The sequence below is a fragment of the Carassius carassius genome, chromosome 28 (assembly GCF_963082965.1).
Source record: "Carassius carassius chromosome 28, fCarCar2.1, whole genome shotgun sequence".
Lineage (NCBI taxonomy): Eukaryota > Metazoa > Chordata > Actinopteri > Cypriniformes > Cyprinidae > Carassius > Carassius carassius.
The window spans coordinates 12963640-12983358 of record NC_081782.1 but is presented as its reverse complement, the minus strand read 5'-3'; the positions used below and the strand labels follow the sequence as shown (position 1 = coordinate 12983358).

The following is a 19719-nucleotide window of genomic DNA, read 5'->3' as shown; positions in this document are numbered from 1 at the left end:
CGTTTTCATATTCGTGATGTTGCCCATTTGAAGCTTAAGTATTATTCATGAGGTAAAATAGGCTTTGTTGTTCACACGTGTTTCAGTATCGATGGAAAAAAAAATCATAATTAACAATATGTGGAGTAAGTGGACCGCTGCTAACGCTGAATGTCTGGTGAATGACTGCTGTTTCCAGTGAATATGTGCACGAGACACCAGCGTGATAGAACAGCAGAAACAGAAAATACTAAATTTTTGGTCACACATAAGGCATAATTCAAAAATGCAAAGTGTTAGTAGTTTTTTTATCCGTATATATATATATATACATGGGCCTTATATTTATTTACTGTTTAATAACAATAGCATGCATATGATCCTTTGTGTAAAGGTCTTCTTTTAATTTTTGATGAGTAGACTATAGCCTAAGACTATTTTAAGTTTTAAAATTAACTCACTGTAAATGTTTGAATATTTTTTAAAGACGTTACAATGTTATATCATAATGTTATTGTTGTTTTACTTCTTCCTTTTATTTCATCTTACAATTACATTCATTTCGCAATCCGTCCCTTTGCGCCACCTGGCGGTAGTTTCGCGAATGATTTTAACACGCTGCGGCGGTACACACGGCGGTAAAGCCCAATTAGGCTGTCTACCTACTGTACATCTCGGAGACATCTAATGTCTACATTAACATATGCAAGATGTATTTTTAAGAGTGCTTGTTCATCTGCAGTACATCTCTAAGATGTTTCCTGTCAGATGTCAAATAGACATTTATTAGAATGCATGTAAAACTGCTTATTACTGTCATTCATAATGTCTAAATTTATTTTATTGAATACAAAAATATATAGGCTATATTAGTGAGTGGAAATGCAGCCATCTATTAGTGGTCATTTAATATCTTTTTATTATTATTTTTAAATAAGTGTTTGCTTTCCTACATTATGAAACTTTTAGTTTTATACATGGGGAAACCCATTAAAGATGAACAAATATTGTCACATTAAAAATAACTTCGGTAATACTTAAAGCTTTGAAGTGCTGGGAAGTGTTGTGTGAAGCATTTAAAATCACTTGAAAACATTAGACCTTTTCTGCCACAAGTTGGCCGTGTAGTTTACTGTTAAATCCATTGTGAATGGTGGAGATTTTGTGTTTATTGAACAATGTTTTTCCTGGTTTCCACATCAGTGGCGTTTCTGATTACTGTAGCTTTAACAGAATTCTTCGCTGAATTGCTTCTCACAAGATTTCACAGAGATGTTGATTCTGTGGTGAGTTCAACTGCTTTCTTCACAATGTATCTCCCAGCACTGTGTATAACGGTGTTGCAGCTCCGGCTCAGGCAGATAAACGGTCTGCGCAGCCTGAACTAGTAGTGCGGATTCGTTCTGCTTTCGGTTTGTTTATCCAATGTAGCTCTTGTAAATCAGTCCTGATGAGAACACAAGGCATTTCTTTGACTGAATTCACATTGCGATGATGTCACGGGATGCTTCTAAGCCCAAATTCTGCAGAAATGCTATGGCAATTGCGCAAATTTGCGATCTTTTGCGAAAATTGGTCCGAAAACTTTCCCCATGTTTTAATAACTGAATGGAAGCGAGCTCACTTACATGTTTGACAGCAAGCCAGCCGGGTACCCAGTTTGTTTCAGCACGTGCGAATGAACACTTCACATGATATCGCTCAGGTCTTACTCTCAACATATAAATAAATCCACGCAAATTTTTAGAAGAAAGGCCTCCACTTAACACAAACTGAAAATTTATCTAAAAAGAAATTCGGCTCGAAAATGTAATACCTTGTCAGATGACGTTTATTACTTTTTAATGCCCTTAATTTTGGCTAATTTTATTTACTACCTTTTACAACTCCGCGGACACCCTGGAATCATGACGTTCACTCATGGGAAATTCATTTTCATGGTCGAATGAGAACCATTTCGCAGGGGATGCCAGGTGCTCGAAAAAAAAAAAATTTAAATCTTAAAATTGAAAATCGAATGCCAACCCACTAGGGGTGTAACGGTACGTGTATTTGTACCGGACCGTTTCGGTACAGGGCTTTCGGTACGGTGCACGTGTGTACCGAATGCAATATTTTGTGCACGGAACATAAGTACATTTTCGTGTTTCCAAACGGACATATTAAGTGGCGGAACTCTCAGCGTTCAGCGCAAATCCCGCCCTGCAGCTGATTCTATAAGACCGGCGACACATTGGATGCTTGGCGCAAGTGTCTCAGCTGCGTGGCGTGTCCGTTTTTAATTCGGCTCCCATCTTAATAACAGGTTAGAGCTTGCAGACTGCCTGCGTGAGACGCGCGTCTCGAGCCACGCGGAAAACGCGTGCATGCTAGAAATAGAACCAGCGCCTGTTTTTCACGCGAGCATGTTGGAAGCGTTTCCAGGCAAAATAGAATAGGAAAATATGTTTACATGTCATTTTGTACACAAATACATATTAATTCATGACACTTTGATGTTTGAAAGTCTATAGGTTGACATATATTCAGATATAAATGTCATTTAAAAAACAAATGAATAATTCTCGATTTTCAAATATTGAACCTGTCAAACTTAGTCTATTTTGCCGTCAATACTGTTGACTGTGTCTTTTAACAGTAGGCTTTATATTTATGCTCAACATGAAGTATAGATATTGTTGTCATGAAGACAAGAGCCTGGTCTCTCGGCAGCCTCCCTCTATGTCACCTGCAGCAGCAGCGCACCAGAATCGTGCCTGATGACGCGGCGCTGGAGCGCTGCTCCTTTTGTAGGTGACGTAGAGGGAGGCCGCCGACAGACCAGGATCTTGTCTTCATGACAACAATATCTATACTTCATGTTGAGCATAAATATAAAGCCTTCTGATAAAGGACACAGTCAACAGTATTGATGGCAAAATAGACTTTGTTTGACAGGTGCAATATGCCAGTGTGTCACCGGCCTAAGGTTTTCAAAAGGCATCACGCAAGTGTGAACATCACTACAACTAGGAAAAAAATTATTGTAATTCAAACGCAGCTCGCATCGGCATTTAAACAGACCTTTGCTCTTAATCCAACGCAATAATGAAATCTGAGGAATTGGTAATGCTGCACTGTGATCATAGTTATTTATATTTTTCATTATATTTTATTATATGATATTGGTTTGAGACTGAGAGTATTTTATTTAGTGGAGAACTTTGCAGCAGTATTTTATTTCTTATTCTTTTTTTTATTTTATATATATTTTATTAAAAAGTATTTAAAAAAAACTGTAAACAAATTGTTAAAAAAATTTTTATAGTAATAAACAACCTGCAGTTTAATGTTTGCATTTCTTTCCCTTACTGTACCGAAAATGAACCGAACCGTGACTTTAAAACCGAGGTACGTACCGAACCGTGATTTTTGCATACCGTTACACCCCTACAACCCACCAAACAAATATTTGAATAATCGAATATTCTGGTCCAACCCTACCATCATGTCTTATTTAATAACACAGGGTAACAGGCCAATCAATCACAGAACTGTTAAGTCCACCTGCAGTGAAAATCAACTAATGATGTTGTTTATTTTTCTATGTGTTGTTTTTTATTTGCTTTTGTACAAACCATGTGCCCAAAACAGACCTCGGTTTGCTACATCTCAAAATTCAATAACCAAGTTAAGGCATAGATTCCTATCATTACCATATCCCTTTCTCCATTTATACAAATCTGACATGCATAGAGATAGAATGCAAAATATCCAATGGTGCAAAAACGTCATGAAGCCATGGTTTAATGTGAATTTAGAACCCCTAACTTGAATAATAACCGCGGCAACAGTGGAAAAGTAGCATGGAGTCAGACCAACCTCTCCCGCATAGATGGCCACACTTCACATGTGCATGCTCGCGGATGCAAATTAAGAATCACAAACTTGGCTGCATTTGAGTCTTCAAGGCATTTTGAGAACACAACATTGTCAATTAATTAACTATAACAACTGTTACAGTACCCACTATAGATGTCCGCTAGTAAAAACTGTTTTATCAGTCATTATCCATGGATCAGGAGGACCATAGATCTACTTATAGTAAATGAGGCAAGGGTGTAGAGTTACATTCAAGCTATTGTAAGGCATGAGAAAATTATTTTCACAAGAAAAAAACATTTAAATGTGTAATTTTGATTGTCAAGTAGAGTTTTAAGGGACAAAATGTTAGACTACAGGGGGGCTTTAGAAAGCAAAGAGATAGCACTGAAACAATCAGTGGGTGGCTGGAGAGAGATCATGATGCTTTGAGGTATTCTGATGATGTTTATGTTTTATCAAAGCTTGACTAACCTCTGCAACCTTTGGAGGAACTCCATCGCCCAGTACTTCCCTGTAGAAGCATTGCTGGGTCATATAGACAGACAGGCCACTGGTCCTCTTGAAGGCATCTCGCAGACGTTTGAGCTCCACATCGGTAACTGTGAACACAGCAGGAAGTTGTCAAAAAGCTGTATAGGATATGAGATTATCATCACTATAAATTACTTGTTTTGTTTACATGTGGCATTTAATTATGCTAAATGTTCCTCATTCTCTGGAAAACAATGTCTGAATATCTGAAAGAATTCTATAAAATAAAATAAATAATAAAACCTCTGAAAATGTGTAAACAATTTAGTTAGGCTATTAAATTAATATATACATTACCATTCAAAAACTTGGAGCTGGTAGGATTTTTAAATTCTTCTGAAATAAGTATCTTATGCACACCATGACTGTATTTATTTAATCAAAAATACAGTAAAAACTGTGAATGCATGATATGCAAAATACAACTTAAAATATCTCTTTTCTATCTGAATACATTTGAATAACATTTTGATCAATTTAATGCATCCTCGCTGAATAAAAATATTAATTTGTATAAAAAAGCAAAACAAAACAAGAAACTGTAGAAAAATTGAGACATGAACACCATGCCAGTTTCAACCTTGAATCCCTTTGAGCTCTTTGTTGACCTCAAAAGAAACAACTTTGAATCGTATTATATTTCCGAATTGGCATCAAGTGGTTAATCATTTATTTAACTTAAGCGTTTTTACAATTCATGTTTGGTGCAAAAGTGCCTTAGGCCTGAGAAAGGTAGCTGCTGAGAATACTTCTTATAAGTCAAAGTCATTGCCATCTTTGCACATTTCTCCTCTAGCTCAAAGCATGTTGAGTTATGATGGCAGAGAAGGACTACAGCCAGTGCGCTTTCATCTCTCTCTCTCTCTCTCTCACACACACACACACACACACATTCCTTTTAAAACATCAACGCCTCTGCAGCCTGTATTTAACTCAGACACTTACAGGAGACCACTGCTGCTTCACGCCACTCATAAACTTGTACTGCCTAGCACAATACATCACAGACCTGCTCATAAACCACAGCACTGTTCTATCTGACTCTGCCATAACAGGGTCAGGGCCAAAAGTAGAGAACCAAAATATAATGTTCTCTGCAAATGGGATATTTCCAGAAATGCTTTATGACTTTGAAATACCACTAATATAGACATTCAGGGATGGTTAATCAAGTTGTTCCAAACGTGCATGAATATATTTATTCTGCTGATATTTTAAAGATTTATTTTGAAGATGGAAAAAATACTAAAGTCAATGGCTACAATGAGCAACTGTCCAGTTACTAAAATTCCTCTTCAAAAAATAATGACAGAATTTTAATTTTTGGGTGAACCATGGCTTGGAGGAGGCTTGGATTTATCCAGCAAATAGCACATCCATAACAAAAGAAGGCTACAAATGCCACTCCATTGTAATAACAGTTGTTAACATATCACTGAAACAGAGCAACTGTGACCCCAAAAAGCCCCCTCTTTTCAGAGAGCCATTTGAGAACTGATATGCACTGATGACTCAATGGAGTTGTCACAGTATGGAAGCAGATGCTCTCCTGCCCTTCGTTTTGTTTTTTTCCTAAAAATAAATATGTTCGTTTTTAACTAAAATGATTCTTTTTATACATATATATAAAAAAAATGGTTGCAAATGTACATACACATTGTTATTGTTACAAACAGCAATGATAATGGCTTAAATTTCACAAATCTTGTGTAATTTCAAAACCGATGTCACTGAAAATATTTTTTTTAACTTGCAGTTCACTAATTGAGTCAGAATGTGAATTCAACAAATGCATCTGACTGATTCAGCAAGTTCATTTAGTTGATCTGTGCCTTGTATTTTCACTTGTGTGTAGACGTGTGCCAGTATTCGGTAAAGCAATATATCACGGTATTGAATATGCACTATATTGTTACCATGGGCACTTCTAAATACCATGAATAATAATATATTATAAATAATTACGAATTTTGAATGCATTTTAAGAATAATTTTCCCATCAACTGGTCAAAATGCACAACACAGCTGTATTCTGCTTGAAAGAGCTTGTGTGCTCTGATGTAAACAAGTACACATGAGAAGCACATGGTAGAACTTTGAGAGATGCACTGAATGAAAGCACATCCACTCTCTGACAGCAGATGGCGCTAAACTGCAGAAAATGCAGCCCTTACCCTGGAAACCCCATAAATAAAGCAGCTGTACTACTTTTATTAAAATAATTTTAAATAGCCATTCAGATTTTGTGGATTCGCTATGGTGTTCATCACAGTGCCAAATACTTAAATATTTAGAGGCTATTTATTTTCAAATTTTATTTTTTTCATTTTAATCTGGACTACAAAATGCCCTAGATATTGTTTGAAAGTGTTTTGATTCTTTATAATTCATTCACACTTTACATTAGGGTTTAATTTTTAACATTAGTTAATTCATTAGTTAACAAACTGCCAACGAAAAATTGTTCTGAACATTCATTAATCTTAGGTATTCCAAGATTTAATAACACTTTGTTAAAATCGAAAGTTGCAGCTGTGTTAATGCGCAAACATGAACTAAGACTTGTATTTTTTAACAAAGATTAATAATTTCTGTAGCAAATGTAGCTATTGCTCATTGTGAATGTTAATGGTTAACTAATGAGGTCTTATTGTAAAGTGACACAGATTGGTCTTTATAGTTCTTTTGCACTTTAATCTGTGTAAAACTTAACTTTATATTTTCTGTATTGCTTTATTTTATTTAAATGTTGTTATTTTAGTTATAAGAAAAATATACTGTATATACTGTATAAATACCGTGATAATACCATATACCTTGATAAAAGCAATTAATTGCAACAGAAAAAATTTGATACCGCCATATCCCTACTTGTGTGACAACGAGGTTCAGTCTAAGTTTAATTCTGATTGATTGAGCACATTGTGATGTGACTTCAATTATTCTGAAAATTATTATGACAATTATGATTATGACGAGACGGAATCGAAGAACAATTTCAGCACAAAAGTGAGACTTTGAGCCAGAACACTCTCATTAAAACAGCTGCATGAAGCCTGTGAGCTGTTTCAGGGATCTGAAGAGATGCACATAATGGTGAATCACATTCATACACATAACGCTTGGCTTTCGAAAGGGAATTAAAAAGAGCATTTTCACTCTGAGATGCAACTGTCTGCCTCAGAAACACTTTTTAAAAATCACTAAAGACAAATGGTGAGGATATTAACAAATCACAGAAAGCTTCACCAATGGTTTACCACTTCGTTTTTTTTTTTTCAAAGAACCAAACTTAAACTGGTTCTTCCAATGATTCAATGGAAAGAAACACCATTTACATCCTATACACGTAGGCCTAGTTGACATCCAATACTATTTGAAAGTTGAAATGTCCTGCATTGTGACATACACTACAGGACCATATAAAAAAGTGATTAACACCAAGGTCTGTTTTTTTTTTTTTTACTATTTGGCATTTTTCATGGATTTAGTAATGTTATTGGTCTCAATATAAACTCCTTTCAGCCAAGTAATCAGTCTTGCTAATATATCACTTCACCACTATGCAGAGAATGTTCTCAATAGTCATGTCACAGTCTTCACAATACCAGGAAGAAAAGGGTATTTTGTGCAGCGAAGATATGATGACAGGAAACACACTGCATATTCTTGGCCGTAACATGGGGTGAACCATAAAATACTGCCTAAGAAAACAATTTAGAGCTCTGAGGGTCATAAAAATTCCTCAAGACTAAAGGAAGGTTGGTTTTCTTATGAAGCAGGAGAAAGCCTTTAATCCCCAAATGACATTCATTCTCCAAGGCCACATTCTATAGATAAAGACACTCTGCTAAGAGCAAAAGGTGAGGCTGACCACTGAGGCATCTATCTCTTCATGTGACACAGAATGCACAGACATGTCTGTGGAATAGGCAGATGCATCTGAGATGTTTTAAAGTCGACAGGTCAGCAGATGTGAACCAATATTTCTCTGCAGGCTCTCCACAGGCATTTTAATAGACCTGGAGGGCGTGTGATTATTATGTATAATGTTCTGTAGGAGAAAAGCATCAGATGAAGCGAACGACATCCCAAATTCATAAACACAATCATGATACCAGATGTCCCACTGACAAGTTGATGACACTGTCAATGCTTAATGCAGCAGATATTTTCTGTGCATATACACAGAGAACCTGACCAGTTTTTGAAGTCATTAAGAGACAATTAAGCCAATTCTATTAAGCAATTCTTAAATTACTCTCTCCAAAGGTGCCAAAGTAATATCTGCAAACCATGGGATGGTTTCCCTTGGGAGACAACAGTGCAGCTAATTAAAGCATGCATGAAGGAGATGAAACACTAGAATCGCTAACTAAACTTCCAGAATAATTACTGTAATATATATATCATCATTTTTTTATTCAATATCATAAATAAAATAGCATAAAATAAAAATAAACGCATGTAAAGTGAAATCTGTGGTTGGTGGAAAAAATTTATCACAGATAGATTGAAATACACAAGGGCTAGTTCAAGTTTTCCTTTTTATGAGCAACAGTACTTATAGTGAGACAAAGTAACCTATATCCTCTGACTCACTAACTCAATTATTCTCCAATAACACTGTCAACCTTTACTATATACTTGACTGAATTAGTGTTTATTTAAACTTACCTTGAAAATAATAATCAAAAAGACTGTTAAAGCATTCACAGCCTTTGATTTTCCCTTTCCTCGTCCAGTCAGAGTGTTTCCCCTCAGAGGAGAGACAGCTAGATCCATAATGCTCTGAGTTACTGATGGAAGCCTGCAGAATACACTGTATCCTACAGTAAAACTAATTTCAGTGCGCTACTACTCAGAAACATGCCCTACTTTGAGTTCCCAGTAAGCTGCTCCAATGTAGGTCTGTAGGTGGTGGCAACCTTACATTCGAGACAGAGGACTCAGAGGACGGCCTGAGTGCAAAAGAGATGCCTGACGCTTATAGGTGAGTATCATAAATAAACATGAATTCCTGAAGACGAGACTTAATTATCTCAGATGGATTCGATGGCCTGGAATCTCAGGAGCCTCTCTCAGTCAAGCTGACAGGGGAATGCCTGCATGGGCTCACCGTACAACTGGGAGCTACAGACGACAGGGCTGAGATACTAGAAACTCCTTTACAATACAAAACAGTATTGAATGTTCAATCTGGGAGGAAAGTCACTGAAAAATTTTGAGGATGAGCATTGGACTGATACCCTCATATTACATTCAAATGAACCAGAGTACATTATGTTTGCAAACCTTTTCAAGAATGACACAGTAGCAATACTAACAAATGAAGACAAGAGGTCTTTTTGATCATGACATGTAGGCTATTTGTGTATTTATGTCTTTTAAGGGAGTCATGTGATGCGATTCCAAGTTTTCCTTTCTTTTTGGAGTGTTACAAGCTGATTGTGCATAGATGAGATCTCTGAAGTTGCCAAGAATAAAGTCTCAAAACCAAAGAGAGATTCTTTATCAAAGTTAAGACTCTGCCACGCCCCCTAAAATGGCTCGTTCTAACACGACTCCACATGTCTATGTCACGATGTGGGAATATTTGTGTAATGCCCAAATGTTCATGCAAAGGGGGCATTGTTTCAGTAACCGCAGTTAGTGTTGAAGCAGTCATGTCAGGGTGATGCTGTGTGTATCTAGGCGAAAGCAAAAGCACTTTATTTGGCCTTCCGAAAGTAGATGCATTTAGGAATCTTTAATATTACAACTGAACAGCAATGCATTTTATGGATGACCGTTTCGTGAACCTAAGCGAGGAGGTAATTAATGTGTGTGTGTGAGAGAGAGAGAGACAGGGTAACATCACAGTGGAGTCGGCGATCTTAACCGTCCGTTTAGACATATGCCGGTATTCTGTAATGCAATATATAGTGAAAATTTGATGCAATTTGAACAGAATTTGGGATGCATTTTAAGAATACTTTTCCTATCAACTGTTCAAAATGCACAACACCACTGTATGCTGCTTGAAAGACGTGTGTGTGCTCTGATTTAAACAAGCATGTATGAGAAACACATGGGGAACACATGAGAGACATGCTAAATGAAAGCACATTCACTCTCTGCCAGCAGATGGTGCTAAACTGCAGAAAATGCAGCCCTTAAGGCCCGTTCACACCAAGCACGATAACGATAACGATAAAGATATAGTTCTAAAAATCGTTCTCAATATTAAAGAATAGCAGAGTTCACACCACAACTATAACGATAAAGGCACAGAGAAATGATATCGTTGGAATCACTTTCAGAATGATTTTTTTCCCCTGATGAAGAATAAAACATTGCCAACCAATCAGAATCAATCCTGCTTTAATGAGGTCCAGATTTTAAATTAGCAGACGCGCATCCGCTTATATCGTTATCTTTATAGATAACTATAAACTCTATAGTTATCGTTCTTGGTGTGAACGGGCCTTTACCCTGGAAACCCCATAAATAAAGCAGCTGTGCTACTTTCTAAAACATATTTATATAGATTTAAATAGTAATTCAGATTTGTGGATTTGTTTTGATGTTCATCACAGCACCAAATATTTAAAATTTAGACTTAATAGGCTATTCATTTTCAAATTTTTTTTTTTACATTTTAATCTGGACTACAACATGCCCTAGATCAGGGGTGTTTTGATTCTTTATTGTTTGTTCACGCTTAACACTAGGGTTTCATTAGTTAACATAAACATTGAAAAATTCTTCTGAACATTCTTAGGTATTCCGATATTTAATAACATGTTGTTAAAATTTGAAGTTGAAACAGTGTTATTTAATTTTTTTTATTTGTATGTATTTTTTTTTAACAATGATTAATAACTTCTGTAGCAAATGCTGCCATTGCTCATTGTGAATGTTAATACATTAACTAAGATTAATTAATGATGTCTTATTGTAAAGTGATACCTATCAGTCTTTAAAGCTCCTTTGCACTTTATATTTTTCTGTATTGCTTTATTGTATTTAAATATCCAGTTATTTTTGTTAAAATAAAAAAGTTATTAAACCTGTTATACTGTATTATGACCACTTTATTGAAACTAAACTTCAATATCATGATAATATGGTATACCATGATAAAAGCATTAGCAATTAATCGCAACATGAAAATTTGATACCGGCATATCCCTACATCTTTGGCTTGTGTACTGCAAACACATACGAACATCATCACTGTGTCTAACACGTGACTCTTATCCCCTTTCGGGTTGAATTGATGGTAAAACTAAGAACTTTATTTACCTGTTAGCCAGCACCCCCCATTATGGGACTCACAGCTGAAAGTGCTCTACCTAACTTATAATTGTAACAGTTTCCTTCCTACTTCAGTGTGTTACAAACATAATTTTGTTGTCTTTGGAAAGAAGACCCTTTGGGCTTTACTTTTTATCAACCAGATTTGATAATGTTCAAAAATATTAAAAGTTATAGACACTGAAGTGCCTTGAATTTTTTTTTACCACATATTACCACACATTTACAATATTTTCTTTATTTGATATAAAAATACATGAAATGAGTCCTGGAGCAATCTAGAAAAGTAATGGGTTGAAAGCCATTTCTATTTCAAATCTGAATAAGATATCATGAAAAATGAGACTCCTGCAAAAAAAAATTCTATGTCTAGACCCCCGATCCCCCAAATATACAAAAATATATTTCCCAATAGTATTGAAGGCTTCTACAAACTATTTAGTCAGTAAACATACCACTGCATAGTTTTTTCAATTATAAAACACTAGACAGAAGCTTAGACGTAAGTGATTTATTTGAGCAATACAATAAGAATAATTGGAGTAAGAAAAATAAGAATAATAAGAAAAATAAAAAAAAGATTTAACTTTGTTTGCCAATTACAGAAAATCATGAGAACGCTAGAAATGTAGCATTTACAATGAATTATGATGCAAATAAGTGCTGATGTGCTGATGGCCACATACAGATGGTAATAACACAAAGTAAATAATCCACTCTCTCTATTCATATAGACGTGTTCACTTTGATAGCCGTGATCATACAGTAATAGCGAGCTGATTTGGGCTGATTTGCACTCAACATAAAACACACTCTCACATATATAAAAACTGTTGAAAAATAAAAGAAACAAAGAAAAAGGTGATCGCTATAAGTTCCGCCTCCATCAGCTGACAAAATTCAAATATACTATCTTTCATTCATTCTTTTTTCCGGTGGATCGCCTCATTCTGTTTGTGACACTGTACGCTGCAAAACCGTGCCGTGTTTTTACTACCAAGACGCAGTTTCCAAACGTGAGTTATTCCATAACGGACGCAAACAGTTCTGTTGCTGAAGAACTGAAACATAAACAAAGGAATTATGATCCATATTACAACGTTGTTGCTTCGTTGGACTAAACATGCTCCATGAGATGTCGTTCAGTGGACCCTTACCTTTCTAACTAAACCGGGATTTACAGCTGTGGATGTGTTTATGACTCCTTATTACGACGGATCTGGTATGTACAGCGTTTTCATTGCTCATGTTTTTATGTGTACTGCTTACACAAATGTAGCAAATACAGTCTTTATAAGCTTTCCATTGAAAAACTGCGATCTGTCATCGATGCTTGAGGCTTAGATCTTTATAATGATACATAGATTGTCAAGATTAAATTTGTACCGTTTCATTTAATCTATTCATAAACACTGACACGTGCAAGTTGAAAGGCGTTCAGGACGAGGGCGTCTTTTGTGTCTTAACATTTATTTTGAAAGATGAAGCTCGCGATTATGGAAAGGGGCAAACATTTCCGACGAGTGCTTGCGGTGTTTGGCCAATCACAATACACAAATATACTATTATTGAGGTCAGGTAATTTAATGGAGCCCTCACTATCATTTAAATTATCTACAATACATGATAAACAATGATGGATTTGAGGAAAACTATTACATGATCGAGAACTAGCCGTTAATAAAGAAAACAACAAAATGCTGACGTGAATGCCATTCCTCCTTAACACTATGTTATTGTGACGAAGTGATGTCAGCAACATTGGCTGTTGGGCAGCATGGCACAAAAAAGCTCCAATAAATGTGCCACCACAGTGTGTGTGCAGCTGGAACAATTAGAGTAATTCTACCTCTACTAACGGGCTCAGGGCCAGCTAACTCTCTCTTCCCACTAACACACTCGTGCACACATTAAGGCGCACACACACAGTGCTGTACGATGATAATCACACCATTTTAACCCTTCAACACTCTCAGGTGACTCACAAGACACCCTATTTAGCTTGTGAAACACTATATCAGCAATTATGTCAACAAGAAGCACAGAGCAAAAGAAATTCCTCTGTATCTGTAATAGGTTTGGCCAGAATGTAAATCCTGGCCTGTGGTTTCCTGGTAAGAGAAACAAAGATGCAAATAATGCCTGTGCAAAGCAAAAGCTAAATTCTGCTTATTCATCAAGGTGTGGAAAGATAAGCACTGCTGACGCACTTGATCTCAGGTGCCAGTATCTGCTCACAACACCCCTATCACTACACATAAACACAGCAGCATCAGGCCTGTTAGCATCAGACTACACTGACATTCAGATCTTAGTTTCAGAAATCTAAATTGGATCGTAAATACACAGAAACCTGAAACCAAACTTGTGGTCAGGTCACTGGAGCAGTCAGTTACACCTGTGATTGTGACTGCCAGAAAAATACTAGAGTATACTGACATAATGCATATGCAGCCTAGGAATGTGATGCTCAAAATATACCCTCACTTGCACAATCTTAAACAGAAACCAGGCGTACTGCCTTGGTATTAAGAAAGCAAATCCAATGTAATGTTTATGCCATGTCAGTGATGAATTTACACGCTATACTGCAATTTAAACATGGGTTTTTCATGGGCTAATATTGGGTTTATTCTTAATAATATTGTCATGTATTAAACAGCTCACACAGAGTAACTTTCAAACCAAGTAGCTTTCTGATGGTCAATGTGGCAAATCTGTATTTACAATTCGTGCCTCTTGACTAAATATCACTGATAAAAATTTGCCAATAAACAGTAAACATGGCTGGACCTTAAGGTGTCAACAAATTCAAATATTGTCTAAAATGAAATCTGATGGTGGTAACCACCGAATACAGTTAAGGGTTCTCTTTAATATTAAGATTCAATAACAAACTCTCAAATTTATCCTTGCTTCCCGCCAGTATTAAATGCACAATTCCCTCCAAAAAAGGAAATTCTGACATCATTTACTGACCCTAAACTATGCAAAACCTGTATGGCTTTCTTCTGTGTAATATATAAGAAGATATTCTGAAGAATGTTCACAATTTTGATTCCCAACTGACTTCCACAATATTGACATTTCTTAAAATATCTTCTTTTATGTTTCACTGAAGTAAGTAAGTCAGGTTTAGAATAAAATTAGGGTGAGTAAACGATGACAAAATTTTCATTTTTGGGTAAACTATCCCTTTAAATATTTGTTTACATCCTTGGTTGTGGGGTCATCCACCTGTCATTAATTTGCCTTTATTAAAATCTTCACTTAACTCAAGACTTAAATGATATCTCAATTACTTCTTAAATCATTCTTGAAGAGCATCCACTTCCCTGTGAAAGTGAAAATGACCCTTAAATAACACTGAACGTCCTAATAATAACCAAAGGTAAAGGAGTGGGAATACACTGGTCAGTAGCGATTGCAAAATTCAGATTTCATTGTGTCAGGACAAGCACTTCCACTCTCTTCTTAGGAACAGTGAGCTGATAAAATGCGATAGGTTACATGATAAATAAGAACAGGGTGTTGAGAAATGTTGACAGATTAGTGAAAGCTGTTTGTCAGTATGGACGCTCCTGAACTGCCCAGATTAGTTACACTTCCAGTCGGCTGCTAGTTAGACACTTGCTGTGTGTCAAAACCAAGTGTGATGTGCACTGTCAGGCGATTTGGGGCATCTTATGAACGCGAATATGATGCAGAAGAATCTACGTTAAGTAGACAGCTCACTAGGTTTTGGGACGCAGTCACTGACAGCAACATTACACCATTAACACAAAGACAAGTCAAAACAGCCCCACCTTCGTCCCCCCAAGCCCCTTTACACCCGCTATTTCACATAACAGCTCTGTGAAACGACAGGTTAAGGCGTTTTAGCTCGCAGAAAGAGTTAAAATGTAGGCTTAAGTAGCTGGCTAACGCTGCTAACGCTAGCTTAGCGCTGCCGCGTAACTGACTGACCGCCGTTAATCGCTGAAGCTCAAAACCTCTTACCTCTTTTAACGGCCTCGTCATACGAAAGGAAACCTATCCGTGACTCCTTGGCGCCCATGGTACCCTCATTTCATGGCAACGGCAGAAATGCGCAGAGTGTGACCGGTGCTTGTTGCCTTGTTTTCCGTTGTTTTGTTTTTTTCTCTTTTTCAGTATGGTGTTCCTATCAAGTCAAGCGGTAGAGTTTAGGGTTATCAACGAGTGACGCGTCTAAACGCCGACGCCTCCATACTCGATCACGTGAGTTTTGTCCAATCAGAGCAAAGGGGGCGTATTAGCGTCAGATTTGCGCAAGAAACGCAGCACCGACGCCTTTGCGCCCAGATGTGGCTGATGTGCCGTTGACTTTAATTTCCGTTCTTGATATTAGATTTTTAGATATTGGCTGTGAGGAGCCAGTTTAACCAATTTGCACCGTTGTTGCATCAGAAAAACAACACCATTCCTTTACTTTCCAATGACATTGTGTATATGGGAATAAAATGGTCAATAATGAATTTATGACTTTTTATAGGCCAGTAGCTTTTTCCTGGTTGTCAAGTCTTTTTCTTTCTTTTTTTTTTCTTTTTGATCTGGGAAGCCTTCAGCTATTTCTACTAATTTTATCACACACCGAAATATAATTAAAATGTGATATTAAGTGTTTAAAAACGTTTTGGCTCAAATAGTTTATTTTTAAGTATTAAAATTACTTAAAAATGTTATCTAGAATCTTCTTGCAAGTAAATTCCTTTTTCGTAACGTTTAGCGTTATTGTGGCCTAGTATTGGGCTATTTACTATTCTTTTCCTTATGTATGTATATATATATATATATATATATATATATATATATATATATATATATACACACACATACACACACATTTTTTTACAGTGCTATATAGTTGAACCTATATTTGATATTTTTGTTTTGATTATAATTCTAGTATAAGGTTTCGTAATTTTGTTATGTGCTTTTGTCATTTTTATTAGTTCTTACGTTTCGTACTTTATAATTTACATTTAATCATTTAGCAGACGCTTTTATTTCACTTAACGAAAACGTTAAAATCAGCAACAATCAATAACAACACAGGTTTGGTCTTTTAATTTTTTTAGGAATGTGTTATCTATACATAATCAGTTCTGACAAGTAATTAATGCAAATATACCCTTCTGTACAAGTACACATTTGGTGCCAACCTTTCATTAATCTTAATTAAGCTTCACACATACATACAATCTTTCAGACTCTTATCTTTTAGCGCCCTCCCATGGCCTCTAGCGTCTGTGCAGCACGAATGACGCTAATAAAACTTGTCATAAAGCCGGAAGAGAGTCCTGTTTATCTGCCCTGACATAAATGTGACACCTAAAGAAGAGGTGAACTCTTTTGCAGCGATATAAATGTTTATGATCATAAAGACATTTTAATTAGGTACTACTGCTCATATGAAGTCATTTAAATAAGATAGGTGTTGTGTCCGACACAGAAGACGGTGACACGCGGCGGCGGCTGCAGAAGCAGCAGAGAGGAGCACCTGTGATATGGGGGTTCATGTCTATTTCTATGTACCCAATGTAATTGGTGAGTCAGAGTAATCAATATATGTCATCCGTGTATTTGTTGCAGTAGCAGAATTCGTTTTAAAGAATCACAAATATTCGAACACTCCAACTACATTTACGACACAGCCTATATTTAATGCACTCTATTTATGGTATTTTGCTAATTCTAAGGTAAAATGTTTGTTTTTATAGGTTATATCCGGATTCTTCTTGTTCTCACTGCCTGGATTCTGTATAGTGACCCAGGGAGTTTTGTGCCCTTGTATGTGTTATCAATTATATTGGATGGTAGGTAATTAATTACATGAAAGCTAGGGAAATTATAAATACATGCACTCTTAAAAAATAACGGTTCTTTATTAGCATATAGTTTTATGAGGAACCTTTAACATTCATGGAACCTTTCCATTGCACAAAAGATTCTATTATTAATCAAAGGTTCTTCACAATAATAAATAAATAAGTTACAAATAAAACTGTTCACTGAAAGGTTCTTTGAGGAATCCAAAATAGATCTTCTATGGCATCGCTTTGAAACCCCCCTTTTGGAACCTTTATTTTTAAATCGGATATTATTACACTATTATTATGCTATAATATTATACTATAATATCAGCAAGTATAAAAAAGGCTGCTCAACAATGGCCAGAAACACTAGGGTTTTTTTTTTACTCTCTTCTATGCTACATAAATAAAACTGTACTTCCTTACTTATTATTTACATAATATATTCTGCTAAAAATATGCAGGTGCAGAATGTAACATGCATCATAGTTTTTACTCTGAAGGAAAGCCAGGAGCTTCTTATGCACTGCTGAGTTTTGACAAAACTTTTTACCTGTTCACTTATTAGTTTAAGTATATTTAAAGAATGTTAGAAACCACATTTTTTGATTTATTATTTTATCTTTGTGCCAGGGGTGGATGGCTGGGTGGCCCGCCGGCTGCAGCAGACCTCCAGGTTTGGAGCGTGGCTGGATGTGGTCATTGACAATGTAGGACGTGGCATGCTCTGGAACATGCTTTATGATGTATGTTCAGACAGCAGAGGTATGTACAGTATGTTTGTCCCGAACATATTCCTATTAGTTTGAATGACTTTGCTTTCTGTGCTTGTGAAGTGGGGCTGGCTGGTGTCTTCAATGGAGTGGTGTGTATTTGTGTGCAACCACAATGCCAGAGGTGCCCAATGGAAGAACTCGTTCACGGAGAGCCCGGTTTGGGTCCAGGCAGTGATGGCAAAAGGTATAGAAAGTTATTTTTTTCTTTTTAAACTGTAAAATGTTTGAAAGCACATATGTTTTTTCACATTGCACTTAACTCCATCGTCATTCTAAACCCCACTTTTAGAGGAAAGTTTCACAGCTGTAATTTATAAACCCCATTTACGTTGGGTTAAGAATGACCCATTTTAATTGTGAAAAGCCCTGAAGAATGCCGTTATTCTTGTTGCAGGCTTCAAGACACCTTTGGGCATCCTGACAATAGCAGGGCTTCATGTTTTACCTGTGTGGCTGTATGGCTACCAGTATGAGGTGCTGTCGCAGACTCTCTTTGCCCCAAACTGGCTACAGATTCTGGGGATTTTGGTGCTGACGGCAGGACGCTTACTGGGCTTTGCAGTTGAAGTGAGGAGCATGTTTACTCAGCATTATTAATGTGCTTTTACTGTCACAATTAAGGCATTTATGTGTAAATACTACTATTAATGTTATTTTGCAGATGTGGTGCATCGTAACCCATTTGAGGTTTTTACTGGATGAAGAGGAAGAAAAGAAGAACTAGGGATCTCTAAAGGCTTATTTAGGATATAGTAAGGGTTTCAGACTGAAATTCATATTTTATGAGGCTTCTGGTCTAATAAGCAGCTGAAAAAAAACACTATTTGTGTTACTGAGCTTATTGAATGTAATTTATGGAAAAGAAAAAACAGTTTACTAGGGAGTAATGTGGCAGGGATTTATTTATATTTTCTTGAAAACCCTTAAAAAAGCTTCCTTTCCTTAACACTGCATTAAAGGACTCTGGCTATATATGTGCTAAGAGTCTTTAGATGCAGTTTTTAGGAAAGGAGGCTTTTTGCACTGTAAGAGTTACATAGTTTTTTAGATTTTCTTGATGCAAAAACTGCACTTGTATTTATTTTTTAGGACTTTATTGTTTCGGCAGTTCAAACAGCAATGTATGGCACTAGTACCAGTCAGATCATGAGTCTGATTCTCAGGAAATGCATGAACTGATAAAATGTATAAAATGTGCCTAGACATAATCATCTGGTAAATGCAAAACTGTAAAAATAATCAACAGCTGTGTGAATAAAAGGTATTAATTTGAAATATATTTTTGTAGGATTGTCTTTACTGTCACTTGTCATAAAGCATCCTTGCGGAATAAAAATTACTTTCTTAAAATAAAAACCGAACAGTAGTGTATATAAATTACATTAATAATCTTTCAAGGACAGATACAGTAATTTGGGATTTTAAAAAAGGAAATA

The 19719-nt window shown here is 36.2% G+C and overlaps 2 protein-coding genes across 5 annotated transcripts in view; one reads left to right on the top strand and one right to left on the bottom strand.

The window, feature by feature from the left end:
• Nucleotides 1–15894, bottom strand: part of LOC132107988 (ubiquitin carboxyl-terminal hydrolase 32-like) — a 62141-nt gene extending 46247 nt beyond the window's left edge. Inside the window, exons 1-2 of one of the 3 annotated variants that reach the window (XM_059514394.1) lie at nucleotides 15673–15894; nucleotides 4315–4442 (exon numbers count right to left, since the gene is read on the bottom strand). In XM_059514394.1, coding sequence (XP_059370377.1) covers nucleotides 4315–4442; nucleotides 15673–15730 — 186 coding nt within the window. In that variant the 5' untranslated portion in view covers nucleotides 15731–15894. The remainder of the gene's footprint in view (nucleotides 1–4314; nucleotides 4443–15672) is intronic. The other 2 variants (XM_059514393.1, XM_059514395.1) reach the window with 2 other exon arrangements.
• A 1083-nt stretch (nucleotides 15895–16977) lies between these two features.
• On the top strand, nucleotides 16978–19562 carry si:ch1073-145m9.1 (uncharacterized). Of its 2 annotated transcripts, none has more exons than XM_059514391.1 (7): nucleotides 16978–17036; nucleotides 17150–17241; nucleotides 17415–17510; nucleotides 18141–18253; nucleotides 18344–18467; nucleotides 18678–18850; nucleotides 18945–19562. In XM_059514391.1, exons 2-7 carry the CDS (start codon nucleotides 17202–17204, stop codon nucleotides 19005–19007), a joined length of 609 nt encoding a protein of 202 aa, XP_059370374.1. In that variant the 5' UTR covers nucleotides 16978–17036; nucleotides 17150–17201; the 3' UTR covers nucleotides 19008–19562. The 2 variants fall into 2 exon arrangements, with proteins under 2 accessions (XP_059370374.1, XP_059370375.1); XM_059514392.1 differs by having other exon boundaries at nucleotides 17010–17036; nucleotides 17147–17241.
• The last annotated feature ends 157 nt before the right edge of the window (nucleotides 19563–19719 follow it).